At 54.5% G+C, this 26,610-nt stretch overlaps 1 protein-coding gene across 14 annotated transcripts; it reads right to left on the reverse strand.

Annotated features, from left to right (window-relative positions):
* BRD9 (bromodomain containing 9) lies at positions 1 to 26,603 on the reverse strand. 14 transcript variants are annotated; one of them, XM_064479160.1, is made up of 17 exons: positions 26,453 to 26,603; positions 25,684 to 25,898; positions 25,260 to 25,392; positions 23,790 to 23,850; positions 23,252 to 23,396; positions 20,819 to 20,854; positions 20,165 to 20,275; positions 19,405 to 19,517; positions 18,068 to 18,200; positions 16,452 to 16,527; positions 15,707 to 15,802; positions 14,976 to 15,108; positions 13,350 to 13,461; positions 11,804 to 11,842; positions 3,897 to 3,996; positions 1,684 to 1,964; positions 1 to 763 (listed from the first exon to the last, which is right to left on the reverse strand). In XM_064479160.1, exons 1-17 carry the CDS (start codon positions 26,502 to 26,504, stop codon positions 722 to 724), a joined length of 1,878 nt encoding a protein of 625 aa, XP_064335230.1. In that variant the 5' UTR covers positions 26,505 to 26,603; the 3' UTR covers positions 1 to 721. The 14 variants fall into 14 exon arrangements, with proteins under 14 accessions (XP_064335230.1, XP_064335240.1, XP_064335225.1 ...); XM_064479170.1 differs by having other exon boundaries at positions 1,797 to 1,964; positions 19,405 to 19,520; XM_064479155.1 differs by having other exon boundaries at positions 19,405 to 19,520.
* Between the last annotated feature and the right edge of the window lie 7 nt (positions 26,604 to 26,610).

The following is a 26,610-nucleotide window of genomic DNA, read 5'->3' on the forward strand; positions in this document are numbered from 1 at the left end:
CACAGTGAATCTTTTTATTAAGATCTGTATGTATATTCTGCACACACAAACAGGCATCCAGTAAACACATCCAGAACAAAGGGCGTGTTACGGACACCTAACACTTCGTCGTACTCGGCAGGACAGGCCCGTCTTCCCACAGAATGCACTCCTCCCCTCACACGCGGGTTAAAAGGCCACCAGGGGGCGCTGCCCCACCTCCCGTCTGTCCCAGGCTAGGAGGGGTGGCCACCCTCCCTCCCACATAACCCTCGAGACCTGCCTTAGAAATGTGGGGACATGGGAGGACAAAGAACAGGCAGGACCCCCAACGGGACAGAGAGAACCACCCACGTCTACTTCCTGAGGGCCGCTCACGGAGGGCGTGGGGCAGGACCGGTGCGTCCAGAGGAGGACCTCACCGACCCTGAGGAGCTCGGACACAGACCACACCAGCTTTTCCGAATCTGGTCTCACACCCTTTATGAGTGACCTCCGCAGCTCTCTGCAGGAACACTGCACCCCTGCGCGGCTGACAGGACCTCAGGGACACTCACCACCTCCCCGGGGCTGCTTCCCGCACGCCCAAGGGGACAAAACCAAACTTTTTGTCTCGTGACAAAAACTCTGTACATGCAAATAAAAACTTAAAAAATAAACACTCATCAGTGACCACTACAAGGCTAGTTCTTCGTGGAGGCCGCAGGTTCTGGAGACTGAAGAAATTCGTACGGGTCGTGGGTCACCTCTGGCTGCTCCCCGACACTGAGGCGAGAAGGGCTTCCTGCAATTGTGGGAAGACAGACACTTCACCCCAAGGATCTCCACACGCCCTCGTGGCCCAGGAGGCCCATGTGTCTGCAGGACCACAGCTGCCAGAGCCCAGGCCAGCAGAGCGTCTCAGCCACAGAGCCACGGCTCCCAGGGTCCAGGCCACCCCTCACTGCTCCCGGGAGGGGCAGAGGGCGTCTCTCCCCAGCAGTGGCCATGGCCACCCTACAGAAAGCACTCTGCCTTGAGCCTCCACACAGCACGGCTGCTGCTTCCACAGGAACGAGGGCTCCTTGGCCAGGGGCCCTGCAGACAAGTCCGAGCCCTTAGCAGCTCCAGGGTCACTGAGTCCACTAGGATCCTGCAGTCCCCATCCCTGGAGCTGACCCAGGGTCACCTGGAAGCTCCTCTGCGTGCCACCTCTCACAAGGGTAACAGGCCCAAAGATGCTGGTCCTTATTCAAACCGTTTCAGCCAAATCCCTACAGCTGATCATCCACCTCACCCCAAACACGTCAAGATTTACTGTGTGCGAGAGTAGCTGAGCACTTGTGCCTGGGGGCTGAGACAGCGGCTCAGGGACACACCACCAAGCTCATTCACGGGGCCAGGGGACAAGTGTCTGCCGCCCTTCCTGGCGGGCCTGTGACACCCCTGCAGGGGCCTGAAACAGCTGCCCGCCCTCGCTCAGTAACCATGGGGTCCCCAGCCCAGGAAAGGTCATGAGCTCTCCCCAAGAGAGGGTCCTGGAGGAGCACGCCTGTCCACACGCTGCTCCAGGACGAAAAGCAGGAACAGCAGAGAGAAACCCACGCTCCCGATGCCCAGCTCCGAGAGGCCGCCGGGCCCACAGCCTCGGCCCTGGACACAACCCACAGACAGCCAGCACCTGGACCCGCACCCGTGCAAGGCTGACTCCATTCGAACCCGCACCTCGGGGCAGCCGTGGTGATCTGCTGTGACCAGGGGCCAGGGCCCTGCCTGCGGACTTGCACTGGGCACCCACAAGAGCCCCGGCTTTCCAGGACCCTCCCGGTGCCCCTCACCCAGGTGGTGCTGGTCCCTGTCGGAGGCGTTGGACAGGGAGCTGAGGTTGGACGACGGCCGGGAGCCCCCGCGCTCCACCTGTGCCTCGTGCAGGTCCTGCAGGAGCTTTGCCGTCTCGTCCAGGTTCAGGTGGCCGTCATCAGGGTCCAGCTCCTTCTTCACCTTCCCTGCAAACATGGGACGACGGCATGGGCCCAGCCTGGCCTGCACTTCCGGTCCACAGCGTGGGCCTCACTGTCACCATGCACCCCGAGTGGAGCCGGGCACGGGGAGAGCCTGGAGGCCGGGCGGCACAGCCCACGATGGGGTGGGCGGCGGCCGCAGCACCATGTCGCATCTAAGCCTCCGGACACAGAGGCGCCGCTCTCCTGTCCTGAGCAGGAGGAAGCAGGGCGGTGAGCAGAGGAGGCCCTGCAGACACCAGGCAGGCACAGGCCCGCCTGGGCGAGCTGGGACCCCTAGGGGCTGGGTTGGGGGGGTCCAAGAGCCCCCAGGAGGGTGCGGCCTGCACTGGACACCGGCTCTGCTCCGCCCCGAGAACGCCTCAAACAATAGCTGGACCGGGTCTGGCGTTTCAGGTGCCTAACGGCCTGTCAGGACAGGCCCACTGCACCCAAAGGCGTGCAACCAACCTCACGCCCAACAGGTAGCCCCCGAGTCTGACCCCCGAAAAACCACAACCAGACAGGCGGAGAAGCAGGGATGTGCGGCCCCCCCAGGAAGGAACCTCGCAAACGAGATGTGGGGACAGCACCGGGGACACGTGCCACGTGTTCAAAAAGGCAGAGGACACGTGACGAGGTGAGACGGGGAAGGTGCAGGAAAGCCAGCGGGAGTGGTGTCTGCAGGGGCCCCGGGGGCTGAGCTGGTCACCGTGGAAGGCAGGCCCCGGGCCTGCAGGCCACCGCACGGGGCAAGCAGCAAAGCAGAGAGAAAAAGGCCTGAGGCAAATGGGCAGAGTCAGGGGCCCAGCGGATGAAGAGACGACAGCCAAACCCCCACATCTGACAGAAGCCACAGCCCTCCGGGTCCGACAAGCTCAGCACAATCCAAGAAGAGCAAACCAGGAGAGCAGACCGGGGCCCGCACGACCCAAGCTTCCGGAGACGAGTGGTCAAGAGGAAGACTCAGACGCAGCCCGAGAAAAGGCAGAGTCGGTGAGAAGGCACAGCCGGCCCAAGAGGGGCCTCCCACCTGCGCGACTGAGGGGCGGGCTGTGGCCAACCGCCGTGCAGCCCATGTGCGCTGTGCCAGTCACCCGCTGGCACCCCCCGCGTCTGGGCTCGGGGCAGGCCAGGCAGGCGGCGCACCCGCGGACTCCCACCAACCCACCCCGCAGCCTGTGTTCTCCACTATTGTAGCCGTGGCCGTGACTACGTGCCGAGTCCCGGGGAGTCACCAAAGCTGGGGTGGTCCCTGGTCAGCTGGGAATATAGGAGACGACAGGTGGTGACTGGAACCCCACTGGGCCAGTAGCTGCACTGAGCACGGAAGGTCCAAACACTCCCACCCACAGGCGGAGGCTGTCAGGCTGGGTGGTGGCAGGACATGGCCTGTGCCTTCTGAAACGGTCTCACGGACGCCCTGCTGACCGAGGGCGGTCCTCCAACCCCAGCCTCAGTGACCTCTGGGGCTGCCCTGGGGCCTGAGAGTGTTCAGCAACATCTCCGGCTTCTCCCCAGTTGACGCCAGAAGCTCCAGATCCCATGTGACCCCAAAGATGTCTCCAGACAGGCTGTCGGGGAGACCACTGCGGCAGCACACAGCGTGTCCAGCAGGCCTGGGGGGAGGAAGCTGCAGCATGAAAACCCCTGGTCCCCAGGAGTGGGGTGGCTGTGCCAGTGGTGGGCGAGGGGGTCTACGGGGAGCATAGAGGCACCTCCCCCGAGGGGGTCGGCCAGGGACCACACACAACCGTGCCTACGCACAATCCACTGCCCAGTGGATGAGCCCTGAGGACGGGGCCTGAGGTCCCCCGGAGCCACCGGGGAGGGTGTTTCTGAGGACGGGGGGCCAGAAGCAGGGTCGGGCAGCACCCCCACCCCCGGCTGTGCAGAAAGGCAGCACAGGGGCCGCACAGAGCACCCGGCACAACCTACCCAGACAGCCGAGCACGGAGATGTCCAGAGAGACATCCGGATACGACTTCACGGCCATGAAGTCCAGGGCGGAGCCACCGTCCCCTAGAGGGTCTCCAGCCTGCAGGAGAGAGAAGAAAAGGTGTTCCCAAGTCAGCAGGTAATGCGAGCAGGAAGCCCCGCACCCACAGGTAGGACAGGCCTGCGACGGCGTGTCCACGCTGGGGCGCGGGGAGGACCCACCTGTGCCCAGGGCCCTCGGGGCCTCAGCTCAGCAGCGGGCGCCTCTACCTGCATCGACCATGACGGCTGCTGCCTCTGGGGACCTACGGGCGCTGAGGGAACCGGGGGGGACACGAGACCTGAAGGGCCCGGGCTCTTCTTCAGGAGCCCCCCAGCAGGCGCGGCGGATTCCAAACCAGCACATTCCCTCCTTCTTTTGTCCGGAGGGTGCGCATCCCTCCAGAGGGTGCACTCTGTGGCTGACCGCGCTCCTGGCCCTCGGCATACCCCTCTCCTCTCTGGAAGCCCTCCCCAACACCCACTCCCGCTCCACGCCACTCAGGACGGCCGTCTTCTCCGCCACACACACGATCTCCCACCCCGGTGTGCTGCTCTCAGGACGTTAGGATCTTACAGTTGACATGCTGCTAAGTTCGGAGTGAGTCTTCGAGGGGCCGTCTTCAGTACCTTAAGGGAGGGGCACCACCTCACCCTGAGGCCCTCAGTTCTGTCAAGTCACACACATTCGTGCTTCTGCTGAACCCTAAGTCACTGCTGGGAAGTTCTTGTCGAATGACAGTGCCCTCCCCGCGTGACACGGAAGAGCAAACAAGCCCGCACGTCACGACACACACTTAAGGCCACAGGCCTGCCCTCCAGCCCTCTCCTGAGGCTCCACGTCAGACAGGCCCTCTCCGGCCTGCACAGTGGGGACAGGGGTCCACTGCCACCCAGCAAGTCACAGGAACCGCGAAGGAGGGAGTGGAGGCTTCGGCTACACAGCAAGGGGCACCCGGCTGTCCTGGCCTGAGCGGCCTGGGAACTAGCTTGGTTCACTTGGTTCTTGTTCTCCCAAGAGGAACTGTCACAGTGCTGGCTCAGGCCACGGGCAAACAGGTTGAGCTCGCGTCACAGAGCCCACGATGCGCTGGGCCCCTGGGCCGACTGTCACCACCAAGTCCTACAGAACCCACCACCGCCACCGTTTCCTCACCAGAGACTGAGGCTTACAGCTACTAGCTACGCACCCAGGGCAGAGCCAAAGCCCCTGCTCCTCCGACACGGAGGCTACCACTTCACAGCTCGCCTGACGACCCTGAAGCGTGACGCCATTGGGAGCTGGTGAAGACAATCTGGAAAACACTGGTTTGCTCACATCTTATTCGTCAGTAAAAGGGCATTCAGGTCTCCTCAGCACAACAGACAACAGCTAGTGTACACACAGGCACACACGTGTACACATGCACACACAGGCACATGTGTGTGCACACACACGCAGACACACACACACCCAGGCGCCCTTCAGCCTGTGCTCCCCGGCCGCCTACAGGGAAGTGCCGTGCTCACCTATTCCTTGGCCAGTTCCGCTAACCTGTCACGTGTGAGGACCTACATCCCAAGACGCTGTTGAAAACCTATGCTTCTGAGTGTGTTAAAAATGTTACATCTAACGGGGTGGGAAGGGATAGACTGGGATTTCAAAATGTAGAACAGATAAACAAGATTATACTGTGTAGCAAAGGGAAATATATACAAGATCTTACGGTAGCTCACAGAGAAAGGAATGTGACAATGAATGTACGTTCATGTATAACAGAAAAATTATGCTCTACACTGGAGTTTGACACAGCATTGTAAAATCATTACAAATCAGTAAAAAATGTTTAAAAAAAAAGTTAAATCTAAAAGAACCGTAAACATTGGGATCTCAGGTCATCATGGCTGGGTGGCAGGACCACGAGCTTGCCTCTCCTCATGACTACAACAAACCACAAGTGAAAAAAGACTGGAGCCTAGCAAAAAAGATCTTCTGCAATGGAAACATAAAGAGGGAACCACAGCAGGATGGTAGGAGAGGTATGTTCACAATGTAACTAGGCCCTATATCCCTGGGGGTGGGAGACCCACAAGCTGAAACCAGTTGAGTGTAGAGGCCCTCCCACAGGCATGAGCACTCTGAGCCCCACGTCAGCTCCCCAGCCCGGGCTCTGGCACTGGGAGGAGGAGGAGCCCCCAGGACGTCTGGTTGTGAAGGCCAGGGGGCTTAGCTCCGGGAGCCCCAGGGACTGGGGGAAACAGAGGCTTCATTCCCTTGGGAAGCTCACACAGAGTCTAGTGGGCACCAGGTCCAAGGGCAGAGGCAGTGGTTTCGTAGGAACCTGGGCCAGGCCTGCCTGCTGGATCTGGAGGGTCTCCTGGGGACGTGGGGGACGGCTGCAGCTCACTTAAGGGGACACAGAAGCTGGTGGCAGGCATTCTGGGAATGTTCATCTCCATGAGCTTTCCTGGAGGCTGACATCGTGATTGGATCATTGGCACCAAGACCTAGACCCACCCAACAGCCTGTAGGGAAGCCTCAGGCCAAACGTACTGGGTGGGAGCACAGCCCCACCCGTCAGCAGACCTCCTGAGCCACAAAGGCCACTAGACGCGGCCCTACCCACCAGAGGTCCAGGACCAAGCTCCACCCAGCAGTGAGCAGGCCCCAGCTCCTCCTGCCAGGAACCCTGCATAAGCCTCTAGTCCAGCCTCACCCACTAGGGGAAGATACTAGAAATAAGAAAACAATAATCCCAAAGCCACAAACACAGGCCAGACTCTACACTGGGACCAGCTGGACCCTGGCCCTCGGATGACAAAAGAGGAGTGCACTGCTGGGACGCACAGGCTGTCTCCCACAGAGGGCCACCTCTCCAAGCTCAAGAAATGTAACTAACCTACCTAAAAATACAAATAGAAAGATAGACAATATGAGGCAGCAGAGGAATATCTCCCAGGCCAAGGTACAAGATAAAATCCCAGAAAAAGAAATAAGCGATGAGGAGACAGGCAATTTATCTGAGAATGAGTTTACAGGAATGATGGCAAAGATGTTCAGAGAACTCAAGAGGAGACAAAGAAGGACACTACACAATGCTTAAGGGGTCAATCCAAGAAGATGTGACAACTGTAAATATATATGCACCCAACACAGGAGCACCTCAGTATACACGGCAATTGTTAACAGACATAAAAGGAGAAATAGGCAGTAATGCAGTGATAGTGCGGGACCTTAACACGCTACTCACATCAACAGACAGATCAGCCAGGCAGAAAATCAGTAAGGAAATAGAGGCCATAAATGACAATTTGGCCAGATGGACTTAACTGATAATGTATATAGCATTCCATCTGAAAGCAGAATACACCTTCTTTTCAAGTGTACACAGAACATTCTTCAGAATTGACCACATGCTGGTCCACAAAGCCAGCCTCAGCAAGTTTAACAAAACTGAAATCATACCAAGCATATTTTCTGACCACAATTCTACGAGGTTAGAAATCAATTACAAGAAAGAAAAACTGCCCAAACTGCAAACACGTGGAGGCTAAACAATACGCTACCAAACAACCAGTGGACCACGGAAGAAATCAAAGAGGAACTCAAAAATACCTTGAGACAAATGAAAACAAAACACAATGATCCAAGACCTCTGGGATGCAGCAAAAGCAGTTCTCAGAGGGAAGCTTACAGCGACACAAGCCCACCTCAGGAAACAAGAAAAAGCTCAGGTAAACCACCTAGCCTTACACCTAAAGCCGCTGGAGAAAGAAGAATAAACAAACCCCAAAGTCAGTAGAAGAAAAGAAATCATAAAGATAAGAGCAGAAATAAATGAAATAGAAACTGAAAAAAAAATAGAAAAGATCAATGAAACTAAAAGCTGGTTCTTCAAAAAGAAACAAAATTGATAAACCTTTAGTCAGACACATCAGGAAAAAAAGGCCTAAGAAAATAAAATCAGAAATGAAAAAGGAGAGTTACAACTGACACCACAGAAATGCAAGGGATCATAAGAGGTCACTACGAGCAACTATACACCAACAAAAAGGACGACACAGAAGAAATGGACAACTTCTTAGAAAGGTACAATTTGCCAAGACTGAATCAGTTAGAAATAGAAACTATGAACAGACCAATTACCAGTAATGAAACTGAATCAGTAATTTAGAAATTCCCAACAAACAAAAAGTCCAGGACCATTTGGCTTCACAGGTGACTTCAACCCAACATTTAGAGAAGAGTTAACACCTATCCTTATGAAACTACTCCAAAAAACTGCAGAGGAAAGAACCCTTCAGAACTCACTCTATGAGACCATCAACATCCTGATACTAAAACTAAAGAGATCACAAAAACAGTAAATTAGAGGCCAATGTCACTGATGAATATAAATGCAAAAATCCTCAACAAAATACTAGCAAATCAACTCCAACAATGCATTAAAAGGATCGTATACCATGATCAAGTGGGATTTATTACAAGGATGCAGGGGTTTTCAATATCTGCAAATCAATCAATGCGATACACCACATTAACAATTGAAGAATAAAAACCACATGATCATCAACAGATGCAGAAAAAGCTCTTGATAAAACTCAACATCCATTTATCCAGAAAGTGGGCACAGACAGAACACACCGCAACATAATAAAGGCCACATACGACAAACCCACAGCTAACATCTTATCTAACAGGGAAAAGCTGAAAGTATTTCCTCTAAGATCAGAAACAAGATGAGGATGCCTACTCTCGCCACTTTTATTCAACATAGTTTTGGAAGTCCTAGCCATAGCAATCAGAGAAAAAAAATAAATAAAAGGAATCCAAATTGGAAACAAAGAAATAAAACTGTCACTATTTGCAGACGATGATACTATACGTAGAAAACCCTAAAGAATTGACCAGAAAACTATTAGACCTCATCAATGAATATGGTAAAGTTGCAGGATACAAAATTAATATACAGAAATCAGCTGGATTTCTATACACTAACAATGAAATAGCAGAAAGGGAAATTAAGGAGACAATACCATTTACCAAAGCACTACAAAGAATAAAATACCTAGGAATAAACCTACCTGGGGAGGCAAAAGACCTGTACTCTGAAAACTGTAAGACAATGATGAAGGAAACTGCAGATGAAAGAAACAAATGGAAAGATATATCATGTTCTTGGACTGGAAGACTCAGTATCATTAAAATGGCCACACTACCCAAGGCAATATACAGATTCAATGCAATCCTATCAAATTGCCAATGACGCTTTTCACAGAACTGGGGCAAAAGATATTAAAATTTGTATGGTAACACAAAAGACCCCAAATAGCCAAAACAATCTTGAGAAAGAGGAACGGGCCTGACTTCAGACTATACTACAAAGCTACAGTAATCAAAACAGCATGGTACTAGCACCAAAAACAGACACACAGATCAGTGGGACAGGATATAAAAAGTCCAGAAATAAACCCACGCACTCATGGTTAACTAATTAAGGAGGCAAGAATATACAATGGAGAAAAGCGCTGCTGGGAAAACTGGACAGCTACCTGTGAAGGACTAAACTAGGACATTCTCTAACACAATATACAAACACACACGCACACACACACACATACAAAAACAAACAAAAAACTCAAAATGGATTAAAGATTTAAATGTAAGACCAGATACTATGAAACTCTTAGAGGAAAACATATGCAGAACACTCTTTGACATAAATCACAGCAATATTTTTTTCAAACCAGCTCCTGCAGTAATGGAAATAAAAGCACAAATAAACAAATGGCATCTAATTAAACTTACAAGCTTTTGCACAGCTAACAGTATCATCAACAAAATGAAAAGACAACTTACAGAATGGGAGAAAATACTTCCAAATGATGTGACTGACAAAGAACTAATTTCCAATATATACAAAAAGATCATACACCTTAATATCAAAAAAACAAACAACCCATTCAAAAAATGGACAGAAGACCTAAATAGATATTTCTACAAAAAAGACATACAGATGGCCAACAGGCACATGAAAAGATATTCAATATCACTAATTATTAGAGAAATGCAAGTCAAAACTACAATGAGGTATCACTTCACACCAGCCGGAACGGCCATCATTAAAAGTCTACAAACAATAAATGTTGGAGAGGGTGTGGAGAAAAAGGAACCCTCCTACACTGCTGGTGGGAATGTAAATTGGTGCAGCCACTATGGAGGACAGTATGGAGGTTCCTTAAAAAACTAAAAGTAGACTTACTGTATGATCCAGCAATCCCACTCCTGGGTACGTATCCAGAGGGAACTCTAATTCGAAAAGACACATGCATCCCAATGCTCACAGGAGCACTATTTACAATAGCCAAGACATGGAAACAACCTAAATGTCCATCGACAGATGACTGGATAAAGAAGCTGTGGTATATATACAATGGAATACTATTCAGCAATAAAAAAGGATGAAATAATGTCTTTTGCAGCAACATGGATGGACCTGGGATGGTCATTCTAAGTGAAGTAAGTCAGAAAGAGAAAAATACCATATGGTATCACTTATACATGGAATCTGAAAAAAAGACACAAATAAATTTATCTACAAAACAGAAAGAGATTCACAGACACAGAGAACAAACTTACGGTTACCAGGGGGTAAAGACGGTGGGAAGGATAAACTGGGAGTTCGAGATCTGCATCTCTTGGGGAGAGATGGAAATATTAGCTATGTTGATTGTGGTGGTGGTCTTGTGGGTGTATACAGCTATCAAAATTCATCAAAGTGTACATGTGGAATATGTGTAGTTTACTGGACAGGAACCATATCACAATAAAGGTGTTAAAAGAAAAAAATAAAAGCGTCGTGAACACTACATCTGCAGGAAAGGCCTGGGAGCCGAGTGCTGACGGGACAGGCTGCTAGATGCCGTGAGGGCACAGGCGCCGCCAGCTGAGCGAGGCAGAGGCCTCAGCCTCGGCCTGTCGTGTCCACACCAGGCTGCAGCCACATGCAGGGGAAGGCCGAGTGGAGCCGAGGAGAGGGGTGGGCACGACCAAGGTGACAGGAGCTCCCTCACTGACCCGCAGAGGCCCTGATGCTGGGCAGGGTGTGTGGATCCCGCTCAAGGCACCTGCAGCCTGTCCCAGCCCTCTGCAGACGGTGCAGGGCTGCGTCACCCAGAGACCCCGGCAGCACCCAGGCCACCTCGCACACCTCACAGGAGACAACCACAGCACCATCCCCGGGTATCCGTGGCTCAGAGGGCCCCCATCCAGATAAGCACCTGATGCTCTGCCCAGGGTGGGCCCGTCACCGAGGCCTGGTGACCCCGCAGCCTGGGCCTCACGCCCTGCCCAGTGTCCTGGCAACATGGGGCGTGAGCACAGCCAGGTATGGCCATGTACAAAGATGGGTGTGCCCACGTGCGCACATTACTCCAGGGCAGGAGAGGAAACTAAGGCTGGACCACAGAGGACAGTTTCCTCAGATAGGAAGCATGTGTCCCAGGCTTGGGCAAGGCCCCAGGGCCTAGTCTCGCTCCGAGCACACGGTGCACACGCACCGGCCTGGCAGCACCGCAGGCTGGCATCTCCGCCTGCCAGGAGAGCTGGGCGACCCCCGCACCAGAGATGAAGTGCGCTACCTGGCGCGTGGGCCGCCCCTCAAGCACCTTAAACTCCTCTGCCCACACGTGGTACGTGGCTTCACACCCTGACCCCCAGTCATTGCAATTGGGGGTCGGGGGACCACCACATCATCTCGTCAGCAACTTCACCAGTTTCTAACTAAAGCATGAAGCTCTTCTCAAGCACCCCATCTCAAAAGCCAAACACAACCATCCTTACGGAGACCCTGACTACCAGGCTTCTACTAACTGGCCGTGTAACTCACCTTCCCTTCGTCAGGAGGCTTCATCGGGACGTTTCTCCTCTGCAAAGCAAGACAGACAAGAACAAGTTTTCTGAAACAATTTTACAAAGAAGGACAGCCCATCACCCACCTGGCCACAGCTCTGAGCTGTCAAGTCAGATCACGTCATGCTGTGATCCCGGCAGCCCTGCGTGAGACAGTGTGAGGTCACTAACTTGGCCCACAGGGGCCTGGTTCCTGAGACCTGGGAGCTGAGGGCCCACAAGACCACCCTGGGGCGAGGAGATGGAGTGAGAGCACCCCAACCTTGGGTCCACAGCCCTGGGTGGCATAAAACAAAAGAAAAAAATCAGACATGGTTCACTGGTCCCAGGGCAATTCAGGTAAATCACCCGGCCCGGTGGCTTAACCTGGAGGAGGATTAGCCTGGAAGGTGGCATGCATCTGACCACTACTCTGTGACCACAGCCCACTCACTGCACTGAGCTGCTGTCCTGTAACCTGGCAGGAGCCTGTCCTTAACACACCCCTGTTCTGTGAACATACCTAGAACAGTCAGCCCACATGCTTCTGTATCTGTGATCTTTTGTTCAAGATAATGTCCCTGAGCTTTGCTTGTGTTAGAAACTTCACAACTTTTAAGTAGAAAAAGTAAACACTAACACTATCTCCTCACACAAGCTCCCGCCAACGTGCACGTGTCAGTACTGGACGTCATTTACGCGACTCTAATGTGGTTCGCGTTCAGAAAAGTGATCAGACTGGAACCTAGGAAGACGGAAGGGGGGTGTGGGCAGAAACTACATCTGAAGAAACAAGGGCTGAAAATCTTCCAGATTTTAGGAAAACTACAAATTGATAGGCCTAAGAAGCTCGGCAAACGTCAAGCAGATCAGACACAAGGACGCACACAGTCACGCACACAGGGACCAACTGCACCGCCAGGCAGGAAGCCAAACACTCAGGAGCAGCCAGAGCAGCGGCCGCGCCTCTTCTCCAAACGGCTGGAGAGCGAACACGTGGGCTTCGCGGCCCCACACCAGCTGCAGCACCTTCTCTTTTTTTTAAATCTTCAAAAAATGTAAAATTATCCTTAGCTTGTGGGCCAGTCTGCCAATCCTCAATCTTCACCAAAAAAGACACGTTACACGTGGGAGAGAGATAAAAGCAACTGCAGACACGTCCTCAGAAACGATGCAAGTCAGACGTCTTTGTACGCAGAGGAAAAGACGTCCACCTGGACCTCCACGCCCGGGGAAGACGAGCTTCAAAGATGAAGGTAAAATAAAGACTTTCTTCAGATGAAGAAAACCTGAGCCAATCTGTCCTCTGAGAAACAGCAAAGGAAACTTCAAGACGAGGGACAACGACAGCGTCCGGAAGAAGCATGGCTGCACAGTGACAGGAACCCTGTGCGCCCCAGGGGCCTCAGTACTTGTCAGCTTCCTGGAAGGATATCTGACCGTTCACAGTGAAGACAAACGGTAAATGACAGCCAGCGAGGGAGGAGCCCCGACCCGCACCCAGGCTGGACGCTCCTCCCACGGGAGCGCCGGGCACAGCCCACCTGCCGCAGCTGGGACAGCATCCGAGAGTGGTCTCCGCCCGTGATCTGGTCCAGGAGGTCGTCCACCATCTTCCTGCTGTAGCTCCCTGCGCCCTTCACAAACTCCTGCAGGCTGGGGGCCGCGACAAGATGGGGCCGGGGGGGGGGGTCAGGGCCCCACATGCCATCCCAGCCGTATGCCCCAGACGTCCCTCCACAGGGGAGCTTCTCCCTGAGCCACAGCCCCCCTAGATGGAGTGGTTTTGGAGAGTGGACAATAGTCTTCACCAGATTTTCAAAGTGGCCCCCGACCCAAAAAACCTATGAACATCTCGGGAAAAACCTGGTAAAAATAAACCCAAGTGAAGAAGAGTGTATTCGCACACAGATGTACCTCATGCTAACCTCACAACAGGAGCGTTTCCACACCTGTTTGTTTTGGTTTTAAAAATGCAAGTAGACTGAGAACACAGTGTGGGGGCCACACGGGGAGGGCAAGGGAGTAAGACCCTCCCCAACACCTCTCAGAGCTGTTCCGACTTCCAAAAAACCAAACTACAACTAACTAGAGCGTTCAGAGAGGACACGGCAGACAGGCCCTGTCCCAGCCGCGCAGCCGGGGGAAGGCTCCGAGCGGCTCCCACACAGAGGGAGGGCGGCAGCGCACCCGGGAGCAAAACCAGCCCGGGCGCCTTGGCCGGGAGCTCCTTGGACAAAGCACCCGGGGCGGCCGCTGTCCTGGGGCCACGGCTGGCGGGAGCAGGCACTGCGGTGGGGTGGGGCGGGGTCCCTGGGGCCCTTAAAGAGCCATGAGCAGGTGGCAGGCTCACAGGGAGCAGCAGGAGGACCGTGACGCCATCCTGTCCTTGGGTCTCCACTGTCACCTCTTCTCACACACAGGGCCCAGCCTGGGTTCCGCCCACTGTCAGCGAGCGGCGCACCCCGTGTGTTTCTCAGTCACGTTCTGCACTCTTTTTAGAGTAAGATGCAGATCTAATAAGGACAGACTCCATTTCTTGAAGAGAACAGCAAGGCTGTTACTTTCCCCACAGAAATTACTGCAGCTCTGCAGGAGTGATTCACTTCTACTTTGTCACAGAAAACAATACAAAAGAGTTCCCCAGAAACGCAGTGCTACGTCTATGATCTTAATTTGACACCTTAGCCGGTGAGTTGCTGAACTGTCCCCAAAACTCCCCCAGTGAAGCCCTGACCCCAAGTACCTCAGGACGTGACCACCCTTGGAGACAAACCCTCTAGGGGTGGTAAGTTAGAATGGTGTCTTTACAGGAAAGAGGTGGGGACAGGGACTCGCGGAGGGATGGCCACACCGGAACCCAGGGAAGACCGGTGCCCTCAGGCCAAGGACCAGGAGATCCAGCCCAGACCCCTAGTCTCAGACTCCAGCCTCCTGGACGGGAGATGGTGACTGTGGTCTGAGCGGCCGGCCGTGGAGCCTTGTCTTGGCGGCCTGAGCAGAGCCACCAGGGCCACCCTGTGTACGACTGTTACTACACATGCCAGTGGGTCACACACACTCTTCCTCAAGCTGCAGCCTGGGCCACCACCTTCCTGGAACCCACAAACTGGCCCGAACCACCCACAGGAAAACGGCTCCGGCCATGCTGCATGTCCGCCCCGACCCACCTGAGTGCGCACTGCACACCCGTCTCGTCCCCGTAGGCTGAGTACAGCAGCTCCGCCTCGTCGGACTTCAGGTCCCCGAACACCGAGTTGTTGTGTAGGGAGAGTGCAGTGCTGGCGCTGGACAGAAACGTGACTGGGAGAGGGGAGGCACACGTGAGGACACAGGTTGCACCCACAGACGCCTCCGCGCACAACCAGCCACAGGCACATCCCCAGGGCTGCCCTTGCCGAGGGGACACGCGGGGACTCGGGGCCGGAGGGCGGTGTCCTGGGCACAGAAGAGGGAGCAACATCGCTGCCTGACCCACTAGATGCCAGGAGCACCCCAGGGTGACAATCAAAGTGTCCCCAGACATGGCCAAACATCCCTGGGAAGAAGTGCTGTGCAGGCGAGCATGCCAACACAAGACAGAGCCCGGCACCAGCACCCACGCAGCCAAGGCGCCCATGCTGTCCACCCACTCTGGGGAGAGCCTCACGCTCCGGTCTCTCTCTGCTGCCGGCAGCGTCACAAGCCTCCAAGGGGATGAAATGTGATGGTTCGTCGAGGAAATGAAATTTCCACCACCGTCTCGGAGGGCGGCCTCTATGCGCCAGGAGGAAACCCACCCACCCGAAGGGCTGGGGAGACGGCTTCTCGTCCCGAGACTTCTGATGACCTACTTCTGCGGTCAGTTTCCCAGCCAGGACATGGGGGCAACCCCGGTGGGCAGGCCGTGGCGCACACTCACCTCTGCTCCTCCGCTCCTCCCGGAAGCCCAGGGTGGTGATGCCTGGGACCAGCTTGCTGGACAGTGAGCTCAGGTCCACTGGGTGGGTCTCCTCCTCTGCAAGCGGACAGGGCCGTGAGCACGTGGTCTCGGAGCCCCTGGCCCAGGGCAGTGCAGTGGGCAGGCGGGCAGCCTGGGGGCTCCCTGGGAAGCCCCTCTGAAGTCAGGCCTGCAGAAGCCGGCTGCCCCCTCAAACCCTAACCGCACTGCAGTTTGACTCTGCAGTCAGTCAGCCCACAGTCCCAGGACACAGCAGACCCCTGCGCCCCCCATGTGCAGTCATAGCAACAGAGAACCTCCACCTCGGACACCCGAGAGCACATTCCTGTGCTGTGGGTGCTGCTTGCATGGGCTGAGTGGGACCCCTCAGTCCCCCAGGGGACCATCCCACGTTCTCCAAGCGTAGACCACCCATCTGCTCTTCTATCGAGAACGTCAGGATCCGTTCCAGCTAAATGTCAAAGTGGTCAGCACGCACCCTCCACACCCATCGTGAACGCCGAGTACACCCACTCATCCGGATGGGGAACCCTCCCCCAACCCCGGGCATGGCCGCCCTGTCCGCTGACCACATCCGTGTCCTGCCAAGGGAGCGTGCAGGGGCGGGACACCAGACAGGCATGGGGCCAGGAAAGGGTCCCCCAGGCAGGCTACAGTCTCCAGGTCACGGGATGTGACGGGCAGGAGGATGTGCGTGGGCACCCACCGTCAGCATCCGGCTCGGCTGTGTTGACAACGCTGTACAGCAGGCTCCCGTCCCCGCTCTTCCTCAGGTAGCCCATCTGCGAGGAAGCAGGCCTGAGTCCCGCCCCCGGGCAGCCCTAGGCTCCCGCGGCTGAGCAGAGGCCTGTGAGCGTGGCCTGACTCGGGTAAATCCCGAACGGCCACGGGGTCACTCATTTCCCACAAACAAGACCAAAAGACGCCCCTCACACCTTCCCTGGATTTTAACTGAAGACCCACTTGCACTCATGTGCGATCAAACTCCTCGTGACCCCTCTAAGAGGAGCTCCTGAGACCCCAGAAACAGCCCGGACAGAACAAGTTGGCACGAGACACTGGTCAAGAGGCCCAGACACCCCACCTCCACAGCACGTGGGGACTTACTTCCATTTAACCAGCCACCAAACAAGACCAGCCCCTCCTGCACAGGCTCCCGTCAGGAGGGCCCAGGAAGGGGAGGCACTGTGTGTGGGGTGTGGGGTGGCAGGTGTCCAAGTAGGAGCAGCGGCCTGGGAGGGGAACCAGGTCCTGAGCAAGGTGTGCAGGGCATGGGGGTGGGGGGAGATTGGTCACTGTTGATCGAGTAAGTGCATTAAGGGTGACAGATGTCAGGTTTCTCACTGCAGAATTACAAAACTGAAAGAAAAGCAGAGCAGATCTGAAGCAGGTGCTGGACAACGTGGAGGCTACTGTGCAAAACACAGTTGTGGGTGAATGTGAACACGCATGTGCCTGCCCAGCGCCCAGGCCTCGGTATCTGGTGCCACCCTCCACCGAGGACCCAGGGCTCCGTGGAGAAACGCTGGTTCCAGGACTGAAGGGCAACAGGGGTGCAGAGCAGAGGGCCCAACAGAGAGAACTCTGACGCAAGCCACACGGGGGCCGCAAACTTTCTAGCAGGCACGTCAGAAATCAAAAGAAACAGGTGCGGCTAAACTTCATGTGTTTTATACAACCTGCCACATCCAAACTACCATTTTAAAATTTTTACGCACAACCCAGCGTGTACTTCACAGACTCAGCACGAAAAAATACTGTGAGGCCCAGTAAGGTCTCCTGTGGATTGCACGTGAAATAAGACTTTAGATCCATCAGGTCAAATAAAACACACTAGGGTTAATTCCACCGCATCCTGGTTAACGTGACCTCGAGGAAGTCTGAAACTGTACATGCAGTGACTCACACTACTTCCGTTGTAGGGGCCAATCTAGGACGTCCTCGTGTCAGAGGGCAGGCGCTCAAGGAATGGTGGGGCCTCCTTTTGAGGACCAGCAGCCTCTGGACAGGCTCACGGCTGTCACACCATGGTCAGGCCCGTAAGTGACCGTGGTGGGGCAGAGACATGATACATAGGGAAAGGGGCTCAGCCTCTGCAGTGATGGGGTCAGCACCTCTGCCAGTAGGCACACCACACCCTTCCTGCCCTTGAGGTCCCCCCGTGCTGTCTGCATCCCAAGATGAGCCAGGGAGGACAAGGGCACCCCTGGAACACGGGTTCAGCTCCGACCGGATACTTGTCAAGACCTGACGGTCACCTCTAGAAGGTGACAGCTGTGCCACCGTCCTGGCAGAAAGCCCACGGCCATGCGGGGGTGCTACCTTGCCCCCGGGGACGAGCCGGTTGATCCTGTCCCGGGCCTCGTCGGCCGCGTGCTCCACCAAGGCCAGCACGTGCTCCTCTGCGGTGCTGTCGGTCAGGCTGCAAGCATTTCCTTCCGGCTCAAACACGCAGCTGTGAGGCAGGAATACCACCCAAGTCGCCAGGAGGCGCACAGGCAGCTAACACCTCAGCCCCGGTCAGTCCCTAATGCCCACGCCAGGTCACACCAGAAGGCTGTTGGGGGCAGCGCCAAGCGCACTTTAAATTCCTTCCCGTAACCTCTACCCACAGCAAACGAACGCTTTCACTAAGCTGAGTCAGAGTCAGCGTTTCTGATGAGGCACCTGCCCGCTTCATCGCTTTAAGAGCAAGAGAAAAAATGTGACTCGTCGGGAGCTTCCTGCACTACAGCATCACTCCAGTCACTCCAGGGGCCACCAGCAAAAGTGACAACCACCCCACGCAGGGCTGAGGCCCTGAGGCGGTGGCAGTGGGCTGGGCCAGGGTGGGAGGAGGACCCGGGCGCTAGCCCTGAGGGAGGGCTGCAGGGGTGGGCGGAGTCCCTGCAAGGCGCCATGGGGCAAGGCCTCCGTGGGGACCTGGAGCCTGTGGCAGGGCCGCCTTCCTGCAGGTCCCGGCTTCACAGCAGCAGGAGCAGAGAGCTTGGGGCGGCGTGCCGAGAGAAGCAACCTCCCCACCATGATGCATGCTGGCTGCCAATGCGGCACGACTGTGTCCCTGGGACACCCCGCGCAGGTCCTGCATGGAGGGCACTTCCTGGGAGCAGAGGGCCAACGAGTACTTGTTAAACAGCACGCACGTGGAACAGCAGTGAGGTCAGTGGGGGCACTGCGCAGGGCCGACAGATGGGCTTGGCGCCCACACCTGGGACACAGCGCACACGTGGTGGGGGGCTGTCCCAGCCTTTGCCGCCTATGTCTCTCAGGGGACCCTTCCCAGGACAAGTGACGTGCTGGCTGCAGGATGGTGGTGCACTGGCATGTGGAAAGGTCAACGCCCCGTACAACTAACCTCAGGGCCCAGGTCTCCTGACACCCCGGTGTTAACAGTGACACTCATCACCCGCCCACCATGTCCCTCGCTCACGATCAAGATGGGCGAAGGAGCAGGGCCCCTCTCCTCTGGGCACTGGGTCTGAGCTATGTCCCAGCTGCCTGGCGAGACCTGGGGCTGGCACAGGGACCCAGCTCCTGTGGAGGGCACGCTCCCACCAGGCTGCACGTGTGGCCCAACCACCCATGAGCCACGGCAACACACGGGAGCACCTCCTCGCCCACAGCCCGCGGAGCAGTGGGCCCAGGCGGCCGGCCGTTACCTGATGACTTCTCTGCTCGGCCTCTTAGATTTCTTGGCAGTTTCTACTTGCACAGGCACGACTTCGGGAACAGGCTCCTCGACGGCTGTGTCTTCGCTGCCCAGAAGAGCTGCCTGCTGAGAGAAATCCATGTCCTGCATAAACGACACGCTGCGCTTCAGAGCTAACAGCCGCTCCTAGAATCAGAAAGCACAGAGCAGCAGGGACTTTACCTCTCCCTCCAGCCGAGGCACCGTGACGATGGCATGGGATGGGGCTGGTCTCACCTGGCCTAACCGCTAGCCCTCCACGGTGGGGCAGCCCAAGGGGCAGAGTCAGCAGGGCAGGCACAGGCCAGAGGGCACGAGCCGCGCCTCACCTACAGGTTGCTCAGGCGCAAAGCACTGCCCTGGCCACCTGACGCACGCAGCCCGGCTCACGGGAGAGATCGGGGAGGCTGCTGGGACGGCCAGGACAGCCATCTGGATTCAGAGAGCGGCGCTCAAAGCAAACCTGCAGGGCAGGCTGCGGTCCAGTCAGACCAACAGGTTGGAGCCTTGCACCAACCCTACAGGAGACGGGGTGGCCAGGCCGCGTGCAGGAGCAGAAGAGGAGGTGCCTGGAGGAGAGGGCGGCTGGGAGGTCTACGCTAGTGTGGAAGGGCCCACGCGATGGCCAGTGACGCATGGATAGAAGTGTGTCATTTGCTGTGTTTCTGTTTTGGCCTAAAGAAGTGAGGAGGAGCCTGGCGGAGGCCCCTGGCCGTCAGAAGGCATCTTACTTTGCTCATCATCTTAAAGCCGGCGTGGAGGATCTTCTTGGCTAGCTTGTAGTACACGGTGTCTGGTCTGTTGTACGTCATGGCGTTGTCACACATCAGCTTGAAATCGGCCTGAAGGAGAAGGAAAGAACCCGTCATGTCTGAAACATCACACAGGTGACAGCAAAGAGTTGAGAATCCTATCAAAAGAGGCTGAAATGGAGTGGAAAACAATCTGGCTCTTTGATTTAAAAAATAAACCTTTTAGAATTGAAGTACAGCTGACTTACAATACTGTATTTGTAAACAACGTGACCGACAAGGGTGTAATCTACAAAATACACAAACAGCTTATATAACTCAATATCCAAAAGCAAACAACCCAATCCAAAAATGGGCAGACCTAAACACACATTTCCCCAAAGAAGACATCCAGGTGGCCAACAGGCACATGAAAAGACGCTCAATATTGCTATTAGAGAAACACAAATCAAAACCACTATGAGGTGTCACCTCACTCCAGCCGGAATAGCCATCAACAAAAAGTCCACAAAGGATAAATGCTGGAGAGGGTGTGGGGAACAGGGACCCTCCTACACTGCTGGTGGGAGTATAAACTGGGCAGCCACTGTGGAGGACAGTAGAGGTTCCCTAAAAAACTAAAACTAGACTTACCCTATGATCCAGCAATCCCACTCCTGGGCACATTATCTGGAGAAAATGAAAACTCGAATTTGAAAAGACACACGCACCCCAGTGTTCATAGCAGCACTATTTACAATAGCCCAGACGTGGAAGCACCTAAATGCCCATCGACAGAAGGCTGGATGAAGAAGTTGTGGTGTATTTATATAATGGAATACTACTCAGCCATAAAAAAGAATGAAATAATGCCATTTGCAGCAACATGGATGGACCTGGAGATCATTATACTAAACAAAGTCACAGAAACACAAATACCATACGGTATCACTTACATGTGGAACCTAAAAAAGTGATACAAGTCAACCTATTTACAAAGCAGAAACAGACTCACTGACATAGAGAGCAAACTTATGGTTGGGGGGAAAGGGGGAGGGATAAATCAGGAGTTCAGGACTGGCAGATACACACTATCATACATAAAATGAACAAGGGCCTACTGTATAACACAGGGAACTGTATTCAGTATTGTGTAATAACCTGTAATAAAAATTTGAAAAAGAACACACATATATGCAAAAAATTGGATCACTTTGCCATATATGTGAAACTAACACAACACTTAAATCAACTATATTTCAATTTTAAAAAAACTGCAGGGTGGGAAGGGATAGACTGGGATTTCAAAATGTAGAACAGATAAACAAGATTATACTGTGTAGCACAGGGAAATATATACAAGATCTTACGGTAGCTCACAGAGAAAAACATGTGACAATGACTATATATGTTCATGTATAATTGAAAAATTGTGTTCTACACTGGAATTTAACACAACATTGTAAAATTATCACAAATCAATAAAAAATGTTAAAAAAAACTGCATTTCAGGTACAGCAAAGTTACATATTACATAAATACATATAAGTGATGTCACATAATACTTACCTTTCTCTGTCCGACTGACCTCACTTAATATGGTAATTGCTAGGTCCATCCATGTTGCTGCAAATGGCAGCATTTCATTCTTTTTTATGGCTGAGTAATTAAAGAATAATTTTTAAAAACTTTTTCTGAAAAATTTTCGTAACTGTTGATTGGTCTTTACTTGCATAAAAAGTATTCCAGTGGAAGTGTGCCACAGTCTGTACCTGGTGTTGAGTGTGACACATGCATGTCAGAGGAGTAAAGCAACAGGTCCCTCGCTTCCTTCCCAACAGCCTCCTCCCTCTCTTTGGGAGGAGCTCAGACGTACACAGGAGCGAGAGCCAACACCTGGCTCTTCTAAGCAACAGGGGAGGAGAGGTGGGCATGCCCTCTACCACTGGGGTTTCTCCACAGAATTCAAAACTATGTCTACAGATAGTTACTCTGGTACCGTCAGAAACACACCTTCCCTCTCAGTGAGCAACTTACACTAAAAGCACATTAAACGAAATACCTGTATATCATGCTAACCAAGTCACTTGGCACCCACCTGGCACAGGTGAGTTGGACATCAGGATGGACAATGACCACCGACACCAACCACACTAATGGAGCGGGCGCTACCTGGACCCCTTTCGGGTCGCTGTGCCAGGGTCTCCAGGGCTGGGACTGATGCCAGAAAGCCCCCCCCCCCCCCGTTACAGGGCCCAACTGTGATGGGTGCAAAACTCTCTTGAGAACGAGGTGGATGCTACTCGCATCTTGGCTTTGTCACTGGGCAAGTGACCACACTGGGGGCTCCCAGGTACGAAAGGTCGAGGATGGCAGGGCACGGATTACTGTTAACTGCCTGCCCGTGGGGGTATTGCCTGATCGGCCTATGGAAACTTTCCTTTTCTCTCACTCTCTCCTCAGTCTGTTGTGTTGTTCCGGCAGGTCAGCAAACCCCCTCAGAAATGCCTCCAATCAGTAAAAACAGAAAAGCCAAGCTTTTGCAAAGTTTACTGAACCAAAGAGAGAAACCGAATGCCCTTTCTAAATGATGCTGTCGTGTGCTGTCAAGCACTCATTTTGATTTTCCCCTGAGTTTCAAAGCCAACAAGCCATACCTTTCACAGCCGCTAATAAAAAAAGAGTTAAGAACATAGTACTCAGAAAATATAAAAATATGTTATCCTAAAAAAAATTAAACTCTCAGATATTACAAGACAAAACTAAGCATCAGGAAAATTATGTTTCTATAAACACCCATTCTGGAGCCAGGCCACACGGAACGCGCCCCTGCTGGGCAGCACGTCTCTCCGCGCCAGCACAGCAGCTTAAAGAGCAGCGCGCCTGAAGGGAGCGACATGCGGGCCAGGCCAGCTCCAGACCAAAACACGGAGAAGGCCACAGCCCACCCACCTCCTTGACGCCGTGCTGGTGCAGCACATACAGACACCTGAGACTGGAAAAGACCGAAGACGCAGGAAGCATCCACTGGACGTGAACACACATGGAGCTTCCTCACGATGATTTCAGGAGCTGAAATTAACGCACCTTAAATTCCGTGACTGACTTGTACTCATTAGCTACAATTTTGTCTTTCATTGTGCCGAAATCCATCGGATGTTTTATTATCATCGAGTATCCAGGAGCAATGGCATCCGTGACAGGAAAAGCAAAAAACCCATGAGGATCTTTCCTGAAAACAGAAAACATCTTTATTTACACTGGAAAACCACTAAAAAACAAAATCTCTCACAGTAAAACATTTGATACAACTGACCAAATTTTAAGGTTGTTTCTTAAAAATAACAAATGGAATTTACGTTCCTTAAAATTGTTTTTGGATACACTAAAAATTCCAAAACTACCATCCTTGGCTCCAGCCGTGACAGCTACATCAGGGCGTCTCTGATACCCCCGTGCTGACTCACGGCAGATGGAGCACGGAGGGGTGCTTGGGTCCCCCAGCTTTGCTCCCAACGGTACGTGCACCCCAGCGGCCTGGACATCCCCAGGAGAGGTGAAGTGATGGGGGGCCAGCCTGCCGCAGAGAGAAGACAGCCCAAATGTCCCTGCACAAGCTCTTTACCTCTGGAGCTGGCGCAGGAAATGCTCGAGCAGCTGCTGAATAGGCGTGCTCTCGTTTTCAGCTGATAGTTTAAAAAGCAGAAAAAAACTGGATTAAAGGACTTCATTATCACTTCACTAGAAAGTGGCTTCCAATTCATGGTACTTATTTACCTACTTCCTGTTTCACACTTTTTTAGGTTCAAATGAGAGTTGGGTATGAAGACAAGCAGACGCGGCCTTGGTCCCCACAAAGCTCGGCTGCACCCCCGGCACTGGTCCCCCAAACCCCTCAGGCTGCCAACATTCCTCAGAACCACCACAGGGAGCTACACTCATCAGCTTGTCCCCGGCCCCTCTCCCTCTTGGCACAGTCCAGACCAGGTGAGGAGGAGCAAGCAAAGGCTGTGGACATAGAAGTTGACCCTGGATGCACCGATACCACTTCACTTGAGAGTTCTAAACTTTTGGTCAGGCCATTGTTCATCTGTAAAATGGGAATAAAGTACACCCCACAGAGGAGCTCCTGTGGAGACTCCTACTGTGAACTCCGCCCCTGGACCCACAGTGTGAAAACATGGTTTTGGGAGATGTAAACCAAGAGGTCAGTATGGGCTTCCTTCTACAAGAGTATGCATGTGTGGTCTTTCTTGGCTCCGTCCACTGGGGTCCACACCCAGCACCCAGATCTCGGTTTCGTCGGGAAGGAGCCAGGGCTCCTTGGAGAAACAGCTCATTCCAGGGCTAAAGGGCAACATGAGCGCAGACTAGCAGGCCCATAAGAGTGACCCCCTGAGAGTGACCAGGATAGGTCCAAGAAAGCATCATGAGATCACTGGCTTTTCCGGAACACTGGGGAAACGCGAGTCGTAGGGCCTCAAACAGGCAGGTAACCAGACTGAGCGCGTAATTACCTGTCACTGCAGTAACTCTGCAGGTGCGCTGCTCTGTGCCTGACCTCTGCTCCCACGGGCCTGAGCGCCACCAGTTCATCACAGGAATGACTCCACATAGGGGTGGGGTGGCATCAGGAAACAACACTCCATGACTGCAATACCTCCCACCTCCCCCAGCAAATCAAAGAAAAGAAATGCCTGGAAAGCAAACCTGCCTCCGACCCAGGCCCTCCTGACCACCCAAGGGCACTGAGGGAAGTGACCAAACACAGGTCACAGGGTCCTGAGCGTTCCGGAAGCCTTCCTCTGCTGGGGGCAGTGCAGCTGCACGTTTCAATGGCCTAAATAACTGACCTCAGCACTAACCTCCCCCTGTTACGATGAACTTCTTCTTAGCTCAGGGACTCAAAAAAAGAAAAGGCAGGACAGGGGTGAGCCAAGGCCAGCTCTAGAAGTTTAAAGAGCCTGAGGTTCAGCTGCTCTGTGTGAGGCCCCAGAAGAGAAGACCCTCCTCCTTCTGTCGAAGGAGAGGAAGCCGACTACTGCATCACAGCGACCAGCTTAAAGCTCCAGGATCTGGAGACACCAGCACTTGCCTGGCTGCGTCCGGCAGGCGCGGACTGGCCGATCGGGGGGCGGTTCCACCTCCACCTTCCTCCCAGGACCGAAATCATCCGCCTCCCCCTCCGTGTCACAGTGCTCCTTCTCCCGTTTCCGCTTCTTCTCCTCCTGTCAGGCAGGGTCAAGGCAGTGAGAGCAACCAAGCAGCTTTAAACACATCTCCTGTTTCTCAGGGGAGCCAAGAGAGAAAGCCCTCTTCCAGACTCCTCTTGCTCCAGGGTCCCGCCCTGACAAGCAACCCCCCCACAGGGCTCAGGCGACGGCCGCTTCACCAACAGCCAGAACTGAAGCGACTGACTCTGTGGGGTGCGCGCTTGGCTACAGACAGAGCGCCCCTTTCCCAAGGCGGGGAAGCACCTGTGCCGCCTGCCCCCAGGCCTTCTGGGCGCCCTCCTTCACCTTTCGCTTCCTCCTTTCTTCGTCGTCAAGGTGCTTCTCCTTCTCAGACTTCTTCTTCTTCTTCTTCTTCTTCTCTCTGTGTCTCTCCCGCTCATGGTCCGACCTGTCATCGTAGTAACTGGAGTCGTGGCCTGACCCCGAGAGTTCCGTCACTTCGCTTCCTCCGACTTTGAGGACCAGCTTCAGGGGCTTCTCCAGGGGCTTGTCTGCGTAATCTGTAGGCAGAGGTGGTGCCTTCACCCTGTGTGCTTACGGTGCTTCAAGACACGTACTGCCCAGACGGGGGCATGGCCGTTCCAAGGTGGGAGTCACAGGAAGAACACCAAGGCCCAGGAAGAGGGGGGACTGGCTGAACTAAGGTGGACCGCAGGCGAACGCCAGAACCATCGGGGAAGATGCCCGGCGAAAGGCAGTGGCAGGGCGCTCCTTCCCCTTCCCTTCCCTCTCCTCAGGCTGTTATCCTCGGGGAGCCAGGAGGGAGGCCCTCCGTCTCTGTCAGGGAGCGCGCGCCAGACCGCTCTCCTGTCCCCCGGCTCCTGCCCTGCAGCCGCCCCCGTGCGGCGTCCCTGACAGGGGGCCGGGCGCGGCAGGACCAGGGCACAGGCGGGGAAACGGCGGGAGACCTCGGAACACGAGACGCTCAGCGCGCTTCTCCAGGACGCCGCGGGGAGTGGAGCGGCCGGGCGCTCGGGAGCCGCGTCCCCGGGAGCCCCGCCGCCGCGAACGCCCGCCCGGCGTCACAAAGCGCGCCCGCGGCCTCAAGCCTCACCCTCGTACGACGAGCGCCATTCGGTCTTGTGCTTCTTGTGCTTTTTGCCCATGGTGGCGGCGCCCAGGGCAGCAGCGAGCCTGGCCGGAGCCCCCGCGGCCCCGGCTGGCCGCCCGCCTCGCCCGCGGAGCTCCCCGGGACGCACCGGAAGCGGACGC

Source organism: Camelus dromedarius, chromosome 3 (genome assembly GCF_036321535.1).
Source record: "Camelus dromedarius isolate mCamDro1 chromosome 3, mCamDro1.pat, whole genome shotgun sequence".
Classification (NCBI taxonomy): Eukaryota; Metazoa; Chordata; class Mammalia; order Artiodactyla; family Camelidae; genus Camelus; species Camelus dromedarius.